The sequence below is a fragment of the Rhagoletis zephyria genome, unplaced genomic scaffold (genome assembly GCF_001687245.7).
Source record: "Rhagoletis zephyria isolate East Lansing unplaced genomic scaffold, Rhagoletis_zephyria_1.1 Rzeph_scaffold_02816, whole genome shotgun sequence".
NCBI lineage: Eukaryota > Metazoa > Arthropoda > Insecta > Diptera > Tephritidae > Rhagoletis > Rhagoletis zephyria.
In genome coordinates, this window is record NW_016159900.1 from 42,933 (window position 1) to 60,245 (window position 17,313).

The window sequence follows — 17,313 nt, forward strand, 5'->3', positions numbered from 1 at the left end:
ATTCATGATGAAATGTCAAAGCATACTGAGCATCTTTCTCTTTGACACCATGTCTGAAATCCCACGTGATCTGTCAAATACTAATGCATGAAAATCCTAACCTCAAAAAAATCACCCGTTACCTCGGCTTTGAATACCGAGTCATATTCCTGAAGAGAGAAGTAAAGCTTTTCCTCAATACATTCAATATTCATGGAATCTAGATTCTTACCCAGTGCCAGTAATGATGGCGCACCATACTGGGACATTGAAAAAATACTTGTATCCAAATATGTGCCACCAGCAACTTATTCCTGAGGTATAAATCCAGGGAATACCCATGAATGACATGCCACACATTTTGCCAAAATGCCGTCAAGTTTTTGAGGGTATTTTGCTCAAACTGAAGCTACAATGAAATTATCAGAATTACTTCTATATTTAGTACTTTATTTCATATGAAATGTTAAAGGGCACTCCTTTAGATATGATGGAGAATCTATCATCCAACCTTCTCTTGCTAGTGAAGATCACAACACTGTTTTTTGTTGCATTAGCGGACAGCAGTTTCTGACTGTACTTTGCGCTTGACGAAATCGAATTTCTTCTCAGTGATGACATTGCTTATTTTGGCAATCAGAGCCGTCTCTTAAGATTTTTCCACCTGATAGGCGTGTTATGAAAGCACCTCTCCCCGAATACGCAACTCATCTAATCACTCCATAGCTTTCAGCATAAAGGACATTATGCAATATTTGTGAAGCCTTTCAGGCTAGAATTGACGTTCTTTCGAGTCTTAGGGATAAATACGGCGGCAACTAGTCTCTATGAATATAACAAAATAATAAGATGACAAAATATACAATATATCTTATTTATAGTTAATTTTTGGGACAATATTGGCCGATTTAAGGTGGTATAATTGTCCGACATCTAAGGGCCTTATTTGCCCAGCCTTGCCACAATATAAAAACCACATACCTTCACACAATTCCTGTGTTTAGGTTGCTAAATCCACGAATATGAATTTTTCGAGCTTTAGTAAGGAAACCAGGCTTATTTATTGAATAATTAAATTTCAAAATTAAAATCTAGAAATAAAAAAGTGGAATATTAGACGCAGGTCTTTAGAAGAAAAAAAATGGATTTTTCTATTAACGTGCGTAACATTTCTTTCAGAAATAAACAAAGCTACCGCTATTCAACAGCGTGTCTAATCACTTTCCTAATCACTCGCTACACACCAACACCATCATACAAACATGCATCCTAAATTTCCATGTGCATTCACAGTGTAAGCTAAATTCATTAACACACAATCGATCAGCTTTTCAGGTCCACCACCACCACCCACTATTTTTCAGTTGTAGTTTCAATTCCAAAATACAGTTGTTAAGCTTTTCTCTTTCAATAAACAAAAAAAAAACAGATCAATACTTTCCTCTCTAAATGTAAATAGTGTTGTGAAATAAAAAAATAAAAATTGCTTGAATTTTTGTATATTTGTAAATTTTACTAAGCTTCTGTTTCATTTTCCAATTACTTCAAACAAGTTCTTCAGTGTATGTAAATACATAAATGTGCTGTGTTTAAAAAAAAAAATTATAATAATGTGTACGTAATTTTTTCTACTTTTTATTTGTGTAAAAATTTGAATTTGCAGTTTTGCGAGATACTTGTCGGAAAAACAGAAAGTTGAATGCTAAAAATTCAACACTCAGGAGTTTCAAAAAAAATATGTCACAATTCAGGCTATACTAAAAATTAGTTGAAATTAAGTGTTTAACTGCAGGATATGCGTTTAAAGTAAAGTTTTCATAGTTTCCGCTGCACTTTTTAAATTAAATTATTTAAAAAATTAATAGCCAGTTTTACGAAAGCAATTTGAGTGGAAAATTTTATTTTTGTTTCTAATTCAATATGAAAACTGACATAAGAGACTTAAATTGCTAATAAAAGAGGCAGTAAAAATTTTTCTTTTTGTAACATTGATTTTTTGTACAAACGAAAACCTGGACTACATAGCAAAAAAAAGAAGAAACTAAAAAAACTACACTGTAGCACCCTAAAATGTCCTGTAGCTGTGAAAAAATTTCAATTTTGAATATTGAAATTTTTGCTGAAATTTTTGAGCCTCACCCCACTTTTACCCAAAATCGCTACCTGCCTTCAGAATTAAATGCAACATTTTCGTTAACTCAGCGTACTGACATTACAACAACAAAAAGGATTTCATTGCAAAATTACTTGGCGCCCTATATGAGTTTAGCATACATAACTACATAGTACATATATATCTACTTATATGTATTTAAGAAATGTTCAAAAAATATAAGACTGACTTTCTGCTGCATTAGCAGATTTTTTTTTTTAAATTTAATTTTACTTATATTTTGAGAATTTATTTTCTTAAAACTTTTATGATTCTTGTGAATTTTTTTATTTCATTGACTTTATATATCTATTTTTATTTCTTTACTACAAAACATAACCACGAGAAACCAATGAAAACAAAAACGAAATGTTCAAACGAGAAAAATGTGACTAAAAAAGAAATTTTTCATTACTACTTTTTGGTGCCGCATTTAAATGGCCATGTGTTAGTAAAAAATACAAACATAAATAAATAAATAGTTGCAGTTGTCAGTCAGCTGTTGCAAGCACGTGTTACTACATTAACTTAACTACCTACCATACCAAATAAGAAACAAAAAAAAAAAAAAAATCATATTCAACAGTTAGCCATTAGGCGTCCATAGTCTTAACCGCTTACATGCATACAAACATTTATGAACCACCACATGCAGCGCGTATATTTTTTTTCTACATATATTCAAATGTAGTGGTGTAGCAGAAAATGATAGTAGGAAAATAGTGTTAGTATAGAGTAGGGTGGTAATTTTTAAGTCGAAAGCTCCTAAAGGCTGCTTACACAGGTTTGTACATTTAAAATATCAGCGCCATCAAAAATAATCAATCTGACTGGTTAATATTAATTTCTGTGGTATACTTTTAACATTTCCCTAGTTGAGGGTGGGTTTTCAAAATTACATAAATATATGATAGTTTCCCAGATTGATTGTCTTTGCTACAGAGAAGTTTTTCTGGAGCTTACATATTGTGCATTTTCTCTAGAAATGCAGCAGATTCGTAGAGATAATGGTAGGACATTTGTTGTACTTCAATCTTGATTTTTTTACCTCCAGGTTCTGTGCTTAATTTCATTCGACTCGACTACATAAGTCAGGTTGATGCAGCTGCTTCCGTTGTCAAGAATAATAAAATACAAGATTGCGCCAATCAAGCTGAGGGCAATTGGGTATGAAGTCACAATATTGATAGAATGAGAGAGTAAAGAATAATTTTGAAGAAGAAGTGGAAGAAGCAAACAAGATTGGCACATTTGGAATGTAGTCAAATAACTTATCGCCAAATTTTCTCTTATTATCCAAGGCGTTTTCTAGTGTGGGAATTCCGATAGCCTTCCTCCTTTGTAAAGGGGCATAAACATTGGCTTGGCTTCAACTGCGCGGATAAATTCCTTTGACGTCAGCGGAAGGGTGGATGCTGTCAAATCGACAAAGAGAGGATTAGTGGTCCGCGGAATTAGAGCTTTGGCAAAATTCCAGAGTTGAGAGAATAGATCAAAGTATCTCATTTATTTTTTTTTTTTGTTTTCGGAAGTTAAAAAGCAGCGATGGAGGTGCAGCTTTTGCTCTTTTAAATAAAAAGGGTTCAGCTGCGTTACAATGATATAGTTGAATCCCCTTAACATTCTAAAAATTCCCTGGATTTTGAAGGTTACAGTCTTTTGTTGAAAATACAGCTTTTCTCTTGGGAATTCACAGTTTCCTGAAAATAAAATCTGGCAACATTGGTTACCACATAATAGATTTTTGCGGTAACTACATGTAACCCTTATGATGTTTTTAGAAAAAGGTTGAGTGCTCAAAATAAAGCTCCGCAATCAGCAAGTCTCTGTTCCAAACATAGAGAGAGAGAGAGAGGGAGATGAAATACGGTCTGATATGTATAAACCTTTTTTTTAGCTAAAGACTAGCAGCTGCGAAAATGTTGAGCTACTTCCAATTTGTCATCCTTCAAACAGCCAATCGGCAATGGCGATTTGAAACGATATTAACACATAGTGGCGGTACCCGAGCACAATACCTGTCAAACAAAGGTGCTCTCCTTAGCCAACTCATCAGTAATGCCATGTTGCTCTCTTAATTTTACCTGAAATTAATTCAAAATACTTACCGATTGCAGTTATGACAGCTAAGCATTCGAAAAAATATTTTGGGAAGAAACTATGATTTCACTTTTTGCTCTTCTCTTCAACTGCTGTAAAAATTATTAGCCAGGTAGCCTTCTTTTGCCATGTAGGCACCAACTACTATACTGACTAAAGAACGGATATGGATTCGAGTTTCATAAGCCTTTTCAGTGGAAATCCTTCTAAGTCGATACTTGCAGGAGTTTAATGAGATTCCTGGTTAATAGCCAGGGCTAATCTACATAGAGTAGTTATGTTCCCTTGCTGGCCATTTCATCCACGATCCAGTAACTTAGAATGCCTCTTCGTTTTCTTCCTCATCTTTTCAACTGCGTTAGAAATCGTTTAACATGGGGGACTTACCTAAACTAGAAATGCGTGTAGAACCATTAAGCTGTACTAATTGAAGGACCTGCCTGCAAATGTAAGGCAAGGCACCCCCTACATTAAGCGCTTAATCATAGTAGCGTACTTGCAGAGGCGGTACGTTATATCATCCAGCGTTGTAAATAAAAGCGCTTATGACGCTCTGAGAATGTTATGATACCGCAATACTCGTAAAGTCTTCTTACATATATTTTAGATTTCCCTACAAGTGAAGTAAGTTCGTCGTTCTGATGAGGGTTATAAAAATGATACTTTACAGAGTTGAGTCAGACACTCAAGAGAGTAGGAAAGAACGTCGTCAGGCCTTCATCAATGGGGTAGTGACATAGATTTCCTCTACAACGCAGCAACTTCGACAGGAGTGATTCGACTGTAGATCCATTCTTTTGGCGTCTATTCTCATAACGCAGTAACTTGTAATAACACCGATTACACGGCGAAGCAGTGGCCACAACAGCCGGAGAATAGAGTTTAATCTTTTATCTCAGTTAGGTCAGATTTGTCGTGATTTCTTTTCGCTTCTTTAAAAAGGTTGTTATCCAGCCAGTGTTTGCAAAACGGTATCACATTGATGACGATACTTGTCGTGGATAATTATTTAGGTTCCCCTCCTTTCTAGTTCATCTACCACTTACTTATTTTTCTAATACATATACATACCTCTTTCGTGGATGTTAAAAGAGGATCGATAGCCACCTTGCAGCCTCGTTGGTTACTGTTAGTTCAGCTTAACAAATTATACAGAGTTCCGGCAACTGAAAACATAGGTTGTTGAGTGAGAGCTCTTGCCAATATACCCCACGTATCACTTGAAGGAAAGTGTCTTTTTGCAGCCTCCGCATTTCTAGTTTAATTGGGTTCAAACTTAGCCGTCACGGTTTCAATATTTGATCTATTCTCTGCACTCTGAAATCCTTTTTTTTAACATTAAACAAGAAGAATCAATGCTTCTAGTGGTCATTGCTGCCTACATACCACTAATTTTATTCCATCTTCAATCCACGAAAGCAATCAAGCAGCAGAAAATGTATCTATATACATATATGCATATATCTTCTCCATAAAACTTCTCTGTAAGGGCGTTCTCTAATCACTCTTTTTATGGTAGATTGTATACTCAATCGTCTCTTACTCCGTCGGTAAGTACTTTAGAGCGCTAGTCGAGTGCTTTGGATTAGTCTTTCGGTTTACGTGATTTTCTGTTAAATTTTTTTTCCTTGAATGTTTGCTAGATTCTCCAGTTTGTGTTGACTTGTGCAAGCGATATATACGCTACATTATGCAATTGTTGTTAACTACATATTGTGTTTTTAGTTGGACCGGGGAGCTATTAAAATTAAGAATAAGAAATTCAATTGCAGATTACAACAGTCAGAAATTTATAGACTCGTATTTAGCGATTACTTACGTCTTTTTTTCGTTGATTCGGTTCACAGCACGTTTTTTTATAGAACTTCAGTTGCTATGTGTATGTATATATGTAAATAATGTATAAACTATGTACATTCATATATGTATGTAATAAGTGTAGTCTACATATTTGTCTCGATGTCTACAACAACAAAAGCACACATATAAAACAGATGGAAAATAAGAATTGAGAGAAAACAAAAAAGACTGATATGCAAAAAATGCAAAACAGTAACACAAAAATGCAAACACAAGACAGAAAGCACACACACACGCACTTAGACATTTGACAAGCAGTTAAACACCAACTTACGAAAATTTTATTTAAATATACATACGTTGCTTTATGCTATGAAAAAAGCAACTGGGGATGTGAGCAAAAAACATTTGCAAACCCAAGGGCGATACATATGTATGCTTATGTGCATACCTGTGAGCGCAAGACCAAACTCAAAAGGCCACGTGGCAGAATTGAGTGCTTCTGGGCTATACTTATAGGTACATTTATATTAGGGTGGTCCAAAGATACAAAGAAAAATCTGCTATTTGTGGTATTTTCTTGCGGCCAACCCTCCTAAAAAATTACAGAAAATGAATTTCGTTTTTACTTGAAGTATAATTTAACCCTCAACAGGTTTAAGGGATACTTTTTGAAATTTTTATATGTTGAATTTTCTAATGCAAAGTGCAGAGGAGGTATCAATTTTGAAGGAATTCACCCTTTGCGGTTAATGAATTTTACATAATAAAAGCTAAATGAAAAGAATTATAGGGCTAAGACAAAAAAACTTTGTAAGAAAAATTTTAAATGTTCCAAAAAAAAAAATTCAGCAAAATTAAAATTTCCTTTTTTTTGAATTTTTTGAAAAATTTTTGGTATGCAGTTGTATAGCCTATTAAATTTTAATAGTGCAAGTTTCACATGTCTATGAAATCGCGTTGGTTTTGATTTTTTTTTTCTGAAATCTTGTTACCTTTTGGCCACTTTAAACTTGCACTTTATTTTATTAAAGTTTAATGGGCTATGAAACTGCATACAAAAACTTTTACTTCAAATTCCAAAAGAAAAATTTAATTTGGATGAAAACTTTTTTATAATATGTACATATATCAAATATTTCTTGATTTTTTTTTCATTTTAGGGGAACCCGATAATTATTTTATTAATAAAATTGATAAACCGGAACAGGCGAATCGGTTTTCTTCAAAATTGCTACTTTCTCGGCACTTTTCAATTCAAAAATAATAATAGAAAATCCTTCAAGAATTGTAGTCTGTAGATCACTTATATTAGTAAATTTCGTGTTTGCACCACTGTGCGGCGGACCGGTTAAATCTTAACCGATTTCAAAAAAAATACTGGTCTCCTTACTTTCTATATTCTTCAGTTCTGGTTGGGCGGCTGGCAAAAAGTTTCTGACCACCCCAATGTATAACTATATACATATATATGTATGCAAATGTGTTAGCCCTGACTAAGCAAGTGTGATTTCTTACATTCCCAAAGCAGAAGAAAAAAAATTAAAACTAAATTGAAAAAAAAAACAAAGTTCCAAAGAGAAATAACAAATCAGATTAAAGCATTGAAAGAATTTAGAGACTGTCGTTTTGAGTTATGGTGGTGCTTTCTACTGAGCCATAGATATTAGTACCGTAATGTGCTACCGCATTACTAACAGAACATCGTACAAGATGTACAAACAAGTGTGTAGTGACAAAAATTGTTACGCATTTCACATTTGTTTGTGTATCGATGTATGAACATTTTCCCTGTTCCCTAAAATAAAAATAAAAAAATAAAAACTAAACACACAAACACTCACAAATTAAACATAATAATTTATAACCACAAAAAATAAATAAATAACAATAAGAAACACGCTTCAACTACTAATATGCTTACTACTGCAACACATAAATGCAACATCAAACATTTGCCGCCTATATAACCACCACACAACCTGTAAACAAACTAACAAATCCCCCAAGCAACTAACCAACCAACCAACCGAAAACTAATCAACAACCATCTTACCCAATCCAATCTAACTTTACTTCACAATTTCAACACTACCAACAACTACAATAACAACAACAACAACGCCTTAACTTACAAATAATCAACAAACAACAACAACAACAACAATTACAACCAACCAACTAACCGACCTGATGATCTCCATAAATTTCAATATGAACTCTAAAATAAATAAAATAATAACGAAAACAACAACAACGATTTCCATCGAATAAATAAAAATACATACACATATGTAATATCTACGATGTGATAACAACAATGACAATAACCATGATAACAATAACAATTGTCATAATGTGAATTTGCATGTTTCGCCACAACAATAAATAATTACTTGATATATCAACATTTACCTACACATATATGCCTTCGGCATATAACAACAACGATAATATTGTTATCACCAATATTCAACAAATGTCAACAACAACATCAAAAACATTTCTACCAACCCACACCCTCCAAATAAATCGCTCATGCCATTTGCCTAACTTGGCAATCAATAACAAAATATATATGTAATTTAATTAATTTTCCTCAGGTATAAACAAGCGTTTGGTTGTAGATTTTGCCAAACTTTATTAAATCAAACCTTTCAGTTACCCTTGCCAGATTTTTGCACACAAATCGTTTTGTAAGAGATTTTTATTGCGAGCATTTTGGAAATATAATAAAGAAAATTTGCAAAAATTTAAAAAGAAACTTGTATAATCTGGAGCATCCTAAAATGGACGCCAGTTGTTTCTCTTCTGTGTCAGCAGACGTTAAAAAAAGCCCAAGTTATGTCTAATTATCTATCTCGAATCGAACGTTCGTTTCGTCTGCCAGAAGTTTCGTTCTTGTCTCGGTACTGCATAAGTCGAACTCGACGGATAGCGTGACCAAGATAGCTGTTCATTATAATACTATGCTTTGCCTTTGTCTATATAAAGCGCATACAGGTCATCGTTCAGTATTCGCTCGCCAATTTCTAAAGACCCAAAAATCATGCGCTTCATCAGATGTTGTTGGCGATGTTCATGCTGGTTGCCAAATAAACGAAATCTTCGTATTTTCGAAATTAAAACTGTCAATAGTGCCGAGAAACGAATACGCTGAGGGTTTGCTTGTGGCAGGGAATCCTGCGATCTGTCCTTCTTTACCACCAGACACATGCAAAAATCTACAACAAACGGTGCTATTGTTGTTGATCCTTCTTCCGCATTTTTTTTTTTAAGAGTTTGCATATGGTGAATACCTGATCTATAATGCCTACGCTCCTATTCCACCAGCGTGCAACGGCCTCCCACTCCTTAGGAAGGTGTAAAGGAGTCTCCTTGGCCGCGTTGCAAAAGCGACTCAGGTCACTGGACCAGATTCCTAGATTCTATAGGTGCTTTCTTAGCCTGTGATGTCGCGTTAAAAACCCTGTTATCTTTCTCACTTTCTCCTTTTGGAGATCCATATCCTATATCTTTTCAGATCGTACCCTCCTAATATGCTTTTTGCCTGACGTTGACCCATGGTGTTACGCCGGTGCAGTTCCCTCAGTTTTGTATTTTCCTTTCAGAGCATTTTCTTAATGGCGATGGGTCCCACAACACCCAAGTCCTATCGGGGTCGACGCAGCTGCCGTTCTGGCCATATTGTCAGCTTCCTCATTTCCTACGACCCCCATGTGCCCTGGTAGCCGCATCAGTTGAATATCATTAACCTCCGCCAGAGCACTGAGCCTCTCTACACAATCCAAAGCCAAGGAGGACTTGATCTCGAATGATGAAAGAGCCTTAATGCCATCTATTTTGATTCCAGCGGCAACATGATCGACTGATCCTGCAACTGCACACTTAGACCTGAAATATAAGACCAGTTGTCACATAACGTCTTGAAGTTTCACACTCTCTTGCTGGACCATTCAGAGTCTCTGACGCACAACATCATCCATATTGAAATTTCTATCGAGTACCATATTTTGAGGACACCGGTTTGTCCATTTCGGGCCTCGGTTTCCTCTTAGATGTCTTTCGTAACAGAAAATAATCTGGATTTTCTCATGACTGCGCCTCCTGTCGTAGTGGGAGGAAAACTAAAAACACGTCTGGAAGAGATTATATCTAACCATAAATCCAGAAGCAGATGCTTGAGTCCAAGCCCTGTTTTTTTGCCGATGGATCTATTAAACGAACGCAGAGACATAAACGACCTCCAGTGACGCTAAACTGTATTCTTCTTCAAGCTGATCTTCATTTCTAGAACTCGACACCGGCTACCGGCGTTTTTTACGTTTTGTACAAAAGCTTAAGTTACACTTTTTCCTATTCCATCTCCCGGAAGGCAGAGTACGCTGACAAGTACCGCTGAAGTGGTGAGAACACGCAAACTTGGAAGGTGCCTCTTGTCACATCGATCCAAACTTTTCTCTCACCCAAACTCGCTGTCACAGCCCTGCCTATAGGCATTCGTCTTTTAAACTCCACCAGGCAATTTTCCACTTTAAATCCATTTAAAATCGCAGGTATTAAATAACTGAAAGCTAATTCAATGTTTGGAAATACTGCAAGGCTATAATCCCTGATATTCGGAAAGAAAGTTTAGAAGATCAAAGGGTATCACCTCTCTGCCAGACTGTTGAGCAAGCATGATCCCAAGTCCTTGAGATGTTTCGGCTAAATGTAGGGGCGGACAGCTATACAGAAAGTGGTCAACTGATGATCGAGAGTCATTTTACAGAAGTATCAAAAGGGTCTTTCTGAAATCAGACTTATCCGTTGGCTAAATATCGTTTTATTAAAAATAAATTTCGTTACACTTGCGTTTACACGACGTGTAGAGCTTTTAAAAAAGAACGCACAAATAAAAATCTCTTACACTACATTAAGTAATTTATAAAAAAAATAGTTAGTGAGGGATAAAATTTAAAATCGGCAAAGCAAGTCATTTTTTTTATTGGCAGAGTGTAAAACTTCATAAAAATAACTACTGATATGGAGTTTCAAAAATGTGAGAGTGTTCAAAAATATAATAATAATAATTTTTCGAATATTTTTTGATTTTACAAAGCAAAATACGAAATGTTTTTAAATGCTCAGTTTCTTCCATATAGAAATTTGCAAATACATATATGTACATATTTATACACCCGCACATGTGTGTAGCAAAACAAATTGTAAATTGGCCATGAATGATAGGCAACACCTTCTCATTCACAATCAAGTAAAATATAAATATTTTTTTTTTAAATTTTTAGTAATTTCAAAATTTCATTAAACATTTTATTCGCTTTCGCTTTTATGTAGTACCACCATTATGAATACGCCAAATTCTTATTTTAATTTTCGGCATCCTTTGCAATTATTAAACTTACTAACAAATGCACCCTTATTGTTTATTATTATTATTATTATTTTTATTTCCTTATTTAACTACACCATTTCTTATATATATGCAATTTATTACATAGAATCCACACGTATTTACTCGTATTTACACACGTATCTACCTGCATACTTACTTATTTACATACGTACTTACATACAATTGACTGGGCTAAATCCAAATATCAATATGAATAATTGATTTTAATGAAGATCACTTTTTATTATTGTTCAAATTTTTCATACAACCACAAACCAAAAATAAAACGTACATATCTACCTACGTACATACGTTACCACTCGACAAATCCAAAAAAAAATAAACTGTTAATTTTGCAAATTAAATCAACATCATCGCATCACCAACAAACCAATCAACCAATCAATCAATCAACCAAAAAAAACATGATAATCCAATATATTACGATATTAAAATTTGAACCAAAAAAAAAAAACACATAAAACCAAAACCATGAAATAAAAAATCAATATAAAAATTACGCAAATATGAAATGAAAAATCTTTAATGCCATTTCTAAATCTAAATAAAACCAAATTATTTAAAATTTCAAATGAATGCTAATGCATAATTTAAACAAAAAATATATATGCATATATAATAAAATGAAATAAATGATTCAATGGATGTGAATATGTGGCTGCTTGCGATGGAATGATGACGTCAACGACAAACGCAACGACAACGATAATGATGGCGATGATGATGATGATGACTATGACTATGATGACGTTGAACGTCTGGGAGTAGACGCAAAACCACTACCCTCAAATATGATCCGCCATACTCGAAAAAGCCCATCGCCAAGGGCTATGCCAGCGCCGCAGCCACTGCCGCCAATCATCACTCGGTTGAGGAGGTTTCACTGGATGGTTCCAGCAAATTGGTGTACGCCAATCAGGCAGGCTTCAGGTAGGCAAGCGTCATATATGTATATGCTCACAGTGCACTTCAGTCAAAAAACCATAGCTCCAATATTTATTTCAAATGTATTTATGTATTTCTTGCAATTGTAGGGATAAAAGCATACATGGCCGCCGTTATACTGGCGGCGGCGAAGATGATCAGGCCCATTCTGGTAGGTACCCAAATATTTATGGTTAAACTAAAAGTACACTTGAACAAACTGCATTTATTGCATAACTAAAAAAGAAAAATTATTTATTAACATTTGCCCACTTATGTATGTACCTTCACATACTCACTCTATTACATATTAAAACATATAAGCACATATATACACCAACACATGCATAAATACTTGTTGACGTTCCACCTAATTGTGCTCAGCCCTGATTAGTGTTGTTAGTTGCAATAATACGTACTCTAATTAATGAAATGAGTCTCATCTACTAACTACTACTACAAATACCTAAATACAAACATAGTATGTACATCCATATGTTGTAACTACTAATAACTACTTGTAGATACTCGTACTTGCATACATACTTATCTAATAAATAAAATACTTACATAACTGACAGTTAGTTAGTGCTTGTCGTGCTGTCGTTAAAAAAAAAAAAACATAAATTTCGTCGCATTCAATGTTTTGCCAGTTTCAATTTACATACTTACTTACTAAACTTTAGTCTAGTCTAGTCTGTTTATTGTCATTAAATGCGCTTCAAATTTCTGCTTACAGTTTTTTTTACTGCAACACAATTAATTGATTTTATCTTCAAATAACAAATTTGGGCGAAAGAAAAGGCAACCCAACTACATAAGTAAGCTCCGGGAAAAGGGAGCATGTGAAGTGTATTGCGAACATTCCAAACGAAAATGAATACCCAAATAGCTATATTTATTACTTAAAAAGAAATATGTTTATGGGTCCATCCACGTCAAGTCGACCAACATTTTTGATTTGGATGAATTTTTAACAGAACTTTTATTTTAAATATAGCAAAGCTTTTCCAATAGTTTAAAATTTCACATTTTGTCGAACTTTGCGGGATTTTGAAAGTTTATTTTTGGAAAAAGTTAAATAATAAAAAATTATAGAATTTCGAAATTTAAAATATTTTAAAACTAAAAGCTTATAAGCTTATAAAAATATAAATTTTTAACTAAATTTTTTTCTACAAACTCTACCTGATCTTAAAAGAACCTGAAATTTTTAAGTTGTGTATTTTTATGGATATAAATTTTTGAACTTCGAAAAAAACAATTTCATGACCGCTATTCGTTGATGGTCATCAAAGTGGGGCCTAAATTAGTCATAAACATCATTACTTAGCGAAATACTTGCTTTTCGCAGCATTCTCAAATATGAACCTTTCACGCCTTTACTCAAGCAGGCTAGCCGCCCATTTTAGAGATTTTGTATTTGATTTGCGTATAGTAAGCGTTCCACTGGTATTGCTCGAAATTGGATCTGGAACTTCCTTAAATAATTTTTGGGACTCATTTATGGATATGGGAAAACATTTGAAAATCCCCTTTATTGCGAATTATTGCCGTCATTTGGCAAGTCGAACACATTTTGTGGATATAGACTTTCCAGCACTCAAATAAGGCATTTTGGGCTGCCACGGATGAAAGCAAAGAAAAACTGCCTCTGAACGTTTCACTTGTACGAAACAAATTTATAAAATATGCCTCCGCATCAATAGCGTGTAACAATTATTTAGTCCTGTCTTGTTGAAAGTACCAATTTTTTTATAATTTTTTATTTTTTTTTTTTCATTTAAAATTATCCGTCCAAAACCGAAAGTTAAGAGACGATTTCGAGCCGATTAAAGCTGCGTTACAAGATATTTCTAATGGCTCGATCGTTTTGCATTTTCATATCTTTAGAGCTCCAGAAAATTACCACAACTTCATTGCTATAAAACAAAGGCGAGGAGCTATGTGTATGCAATAGCAAAATAGCAGTTGTTCGAACTTGTGGCATTAACCCACTGTCTTTCACAATAAACATGTGCTCACCTTGAATATTATTTAACAAAGAAATAACCCTTCTATGTTATTTTTTTTCTCAGAATCTTAGAAAATATAGAGTTTGTACGTTGACTTCGCCTTATCTTTTTATCTCGGGGATGAATATACCTATTCTTCATTTCCAGATTCCTTCACTTCTCAAAAAGTAGGAGCGATTTTAATAAATTAACGCAGTGGTCTAACCGTTGGCGCAATGGGCAAACTATTACTGAGTACTTGCCCTTCTATAAAGTTAATTAAAACAGCAGTCAACTTTATTATAACAAAGAAAGCCTCTCGAATACTATGTAGACATACAACACTAGAGAGGCACCCAGTAACACAACTCACATCCGGTGCTGCAAATTTGCTATGTATTTTATATGGGGAAAATAAGTTTTTGTGGAAATGGTATAGAATTCTTTAAAATCAGTGTTTATCTATCGGAAAAAACTCTGCCCATCTTCAGAAAACTTCTGGGAATAGTCCCCAATTGCTTATTTTACCATATTTTAATACTAACGATTTTTTATGGGTTCTTCCATTGCATTTTTTGCGGTTTTTGGCGGGCCTATAAAAATAGTTAATATTAATAAATGCTTAAATAAACAATTAAGTATTATTACTGGAAGTTTCCTAAAGCGAAACAGAGTTTTCTGATCGAAAAAATTTGATTCTAAAGAATTCTGCACCATTTCCGCGAAAAAATGTTTTTTTCCCATACAAAATAGATGGAAAACTTTGAGCACCTTGAGCGACCTCTAAATATTTTCTGATTCCAAAATAAAAAACAGGGGTATGTTTTGTTCTGTATAGAACAATCCGAGGGCGTGAGAAAATTAAAATAGGCAAAATATTTCTTCGGAGATGTGAGTCAAAATCTAACTAACGAACTTGATCTTGTCTCCTATCTTTATTATCACAATGGTAAGTTTCTATTCACCTAGGTTGGCTTACAGCTTAAGTTTTAAAAAGCGTTAGTGAAAATATGCAAAAGAAGATTTCATTTCAAAAGGTATAGAACTATATAATTTTCAGCTTCGAATTCCACTTCAAGAAAGCCCATTTTTTAGAAAACTTTCTTTGCTATAAGGCCACTGATTGCTTATTGGCCTCCTTATGTTCCTCTATGCTTTATACTTAGCCCTGCATCTGCATACGTGTTGCCAACATCTTTTGATGGCGAATGACTTTATATGGCTATTCCAAGGCATTTAGTATCAAACGCAAGAACTCTACTAGTCAACGCATGATTCTCTTAGATGGAAAAGGTATCATTAGGCTATATAAGTAATAACCTAATAAATACAAATAATAAGGCTCTGTTTAAAATCGATTTATCAACACTTTAATCCTAATCATCCATATAATCTGGAAGCAATCACTCCAAGGTCGTTTTCTGTAGGTAAAACAACTCAATTTAAAATATGCTTGCATTCACAAGCTCCCATTAAAAGAGCAATCAAAAGGTGGTACTACTTTTACAAGAATTCAATTTTCTTAATCCGCTTTAATAAAGAAAGATTTGTTATTTTATAATTTTGAAATATGAAATTCTTATGCAAGCAACTTTATAAAAGTTGAAATAAGGTTAATGAATAACACTGGAATGTTTCAAAACGCTTCACAACTTCTCTTCTATTTTCCCTGGAATGAGCTCGACGCAAGTTGGAAAATAATTGCGCAATTATTTTGAAAACGCTTACAACACCTGATTCCCCAAAAGGTTGTGCACTTTTCGCTTGCTACGCGCACTTTAACGAACGTCAGCACAATTACTCTCTGCACTCTTTTAGCACTTTCAGCTGCACGCACTCTCGCACCCACCTGCACACAGTTGCACCAGAAATGAAATTTAAAATGAAAAAGCCAGCATTTTTGAAATACTATATTATACCTGATTTTCTCTTCCCTCGTTACTGCGCTACGTCAACGCATCACGCAACAACAACAACTGCAATATCAACACGCCAACAGAAAAGGGCATACTAAAGAAGCACAGCTACGGGCTTGTGCACACCGAACAGTTGAAGGACAAATGGGGCGACGATGTACAGTCCGACAATCTCGAGCTTATTACACAACAGGACGGTGCACTCGGCGCCTCCACTAGCGGTGGTGCGGCGGTCTCCGAAGTAGAGCGCACCCTAAAATCCCTCAACGGCTATCACGAAGACATCCTCGAGGCATTGCGTAATGCGGCCTCACATCGTGGCACCGCCACCGGCAATACGCCAGTCGGTAGCGGCAGCCTAAGCGAAGAGATGCTACGCAAAACGCTGCAAGACTGCCAAAGTGCACAACTTGGCTACAGCGTGGAACCGTATAAACGCTCAAGCGGTTCCAAGTCTAGTTCACGTGAAAATATCTGCGATCCGGCGCAAGCGCATTTGCTCATCGAAAGTGCGGGCATTGGCGGGCATGCCGGTGCCGTGTTGCATCATCATCGATCACAGCATCAGCTGCATCAGCCGCCACCAACACTGCAACAGCAACAACCGCCGCTGGACGACGATGATGCTCCATCGACTGGACCGCTGCGTATACGCAATTTGGAGGATCTGATACGACAGCTGGAGCATCATTCGTCGCGCCATATGAGTCCTAGCGGCTCCGAGGACATTCGAATGTCCGAGACGGAAGCCGATCGCCATTATAGATTAGATAGTTCCGCCGCTTGTAGTGAATCCTCGCAAGGGTTAGTAACGTTTTGCAAATACACACATTGCATTTAACAATTTCGATTTCAATTTCGATTTTGTTTATGTTTTTTGCTGATTTTTGCCGATTCGTAATGAGCGTTTTATGAATAATGTTTTTATTACATAACAACTATATTAATTTGATTTTCGATTAATATGGGTTTTTAGTAATACATACATACAATACATACATATACGAATACATACATGTTCCATGCCACCCA

General features: G+C 35.0%; 1 protein-coding gene across 1 annotated transcript in view; it reads left to right on the top strand.

Annotated features, from left to right (window-relative positions):
• Positions 1 to 17,313, top strand: part of mmd (disintegrin and metalloproteinase domain-containing protein mind-meld) — a gene marked incomplete at its 5' end in the record, with an annotated part of 55,821 nt that overhangs the window by 29,259 nt on the left and 9,249 nt on the right. Inside the window, 3 exons of the mRNA XM_017622482.1 lie at positions 12,216 to 12,377; positions 12,482 to 12,543; positions 16,365 to 17,085. Of these exons, the coding sequence (XP_017477971.1) occupies positions 12,216 to 12,377; positions 12,482 to 12,543; positions 16,365 to 17,085 (945 nt within the window). The remainder of the gene's footprint in view (positions 1 to 12,215; positions 12,378 to 12,481; positions 12,544 to 16,364; positions 17,086 to 17,313) is intronic.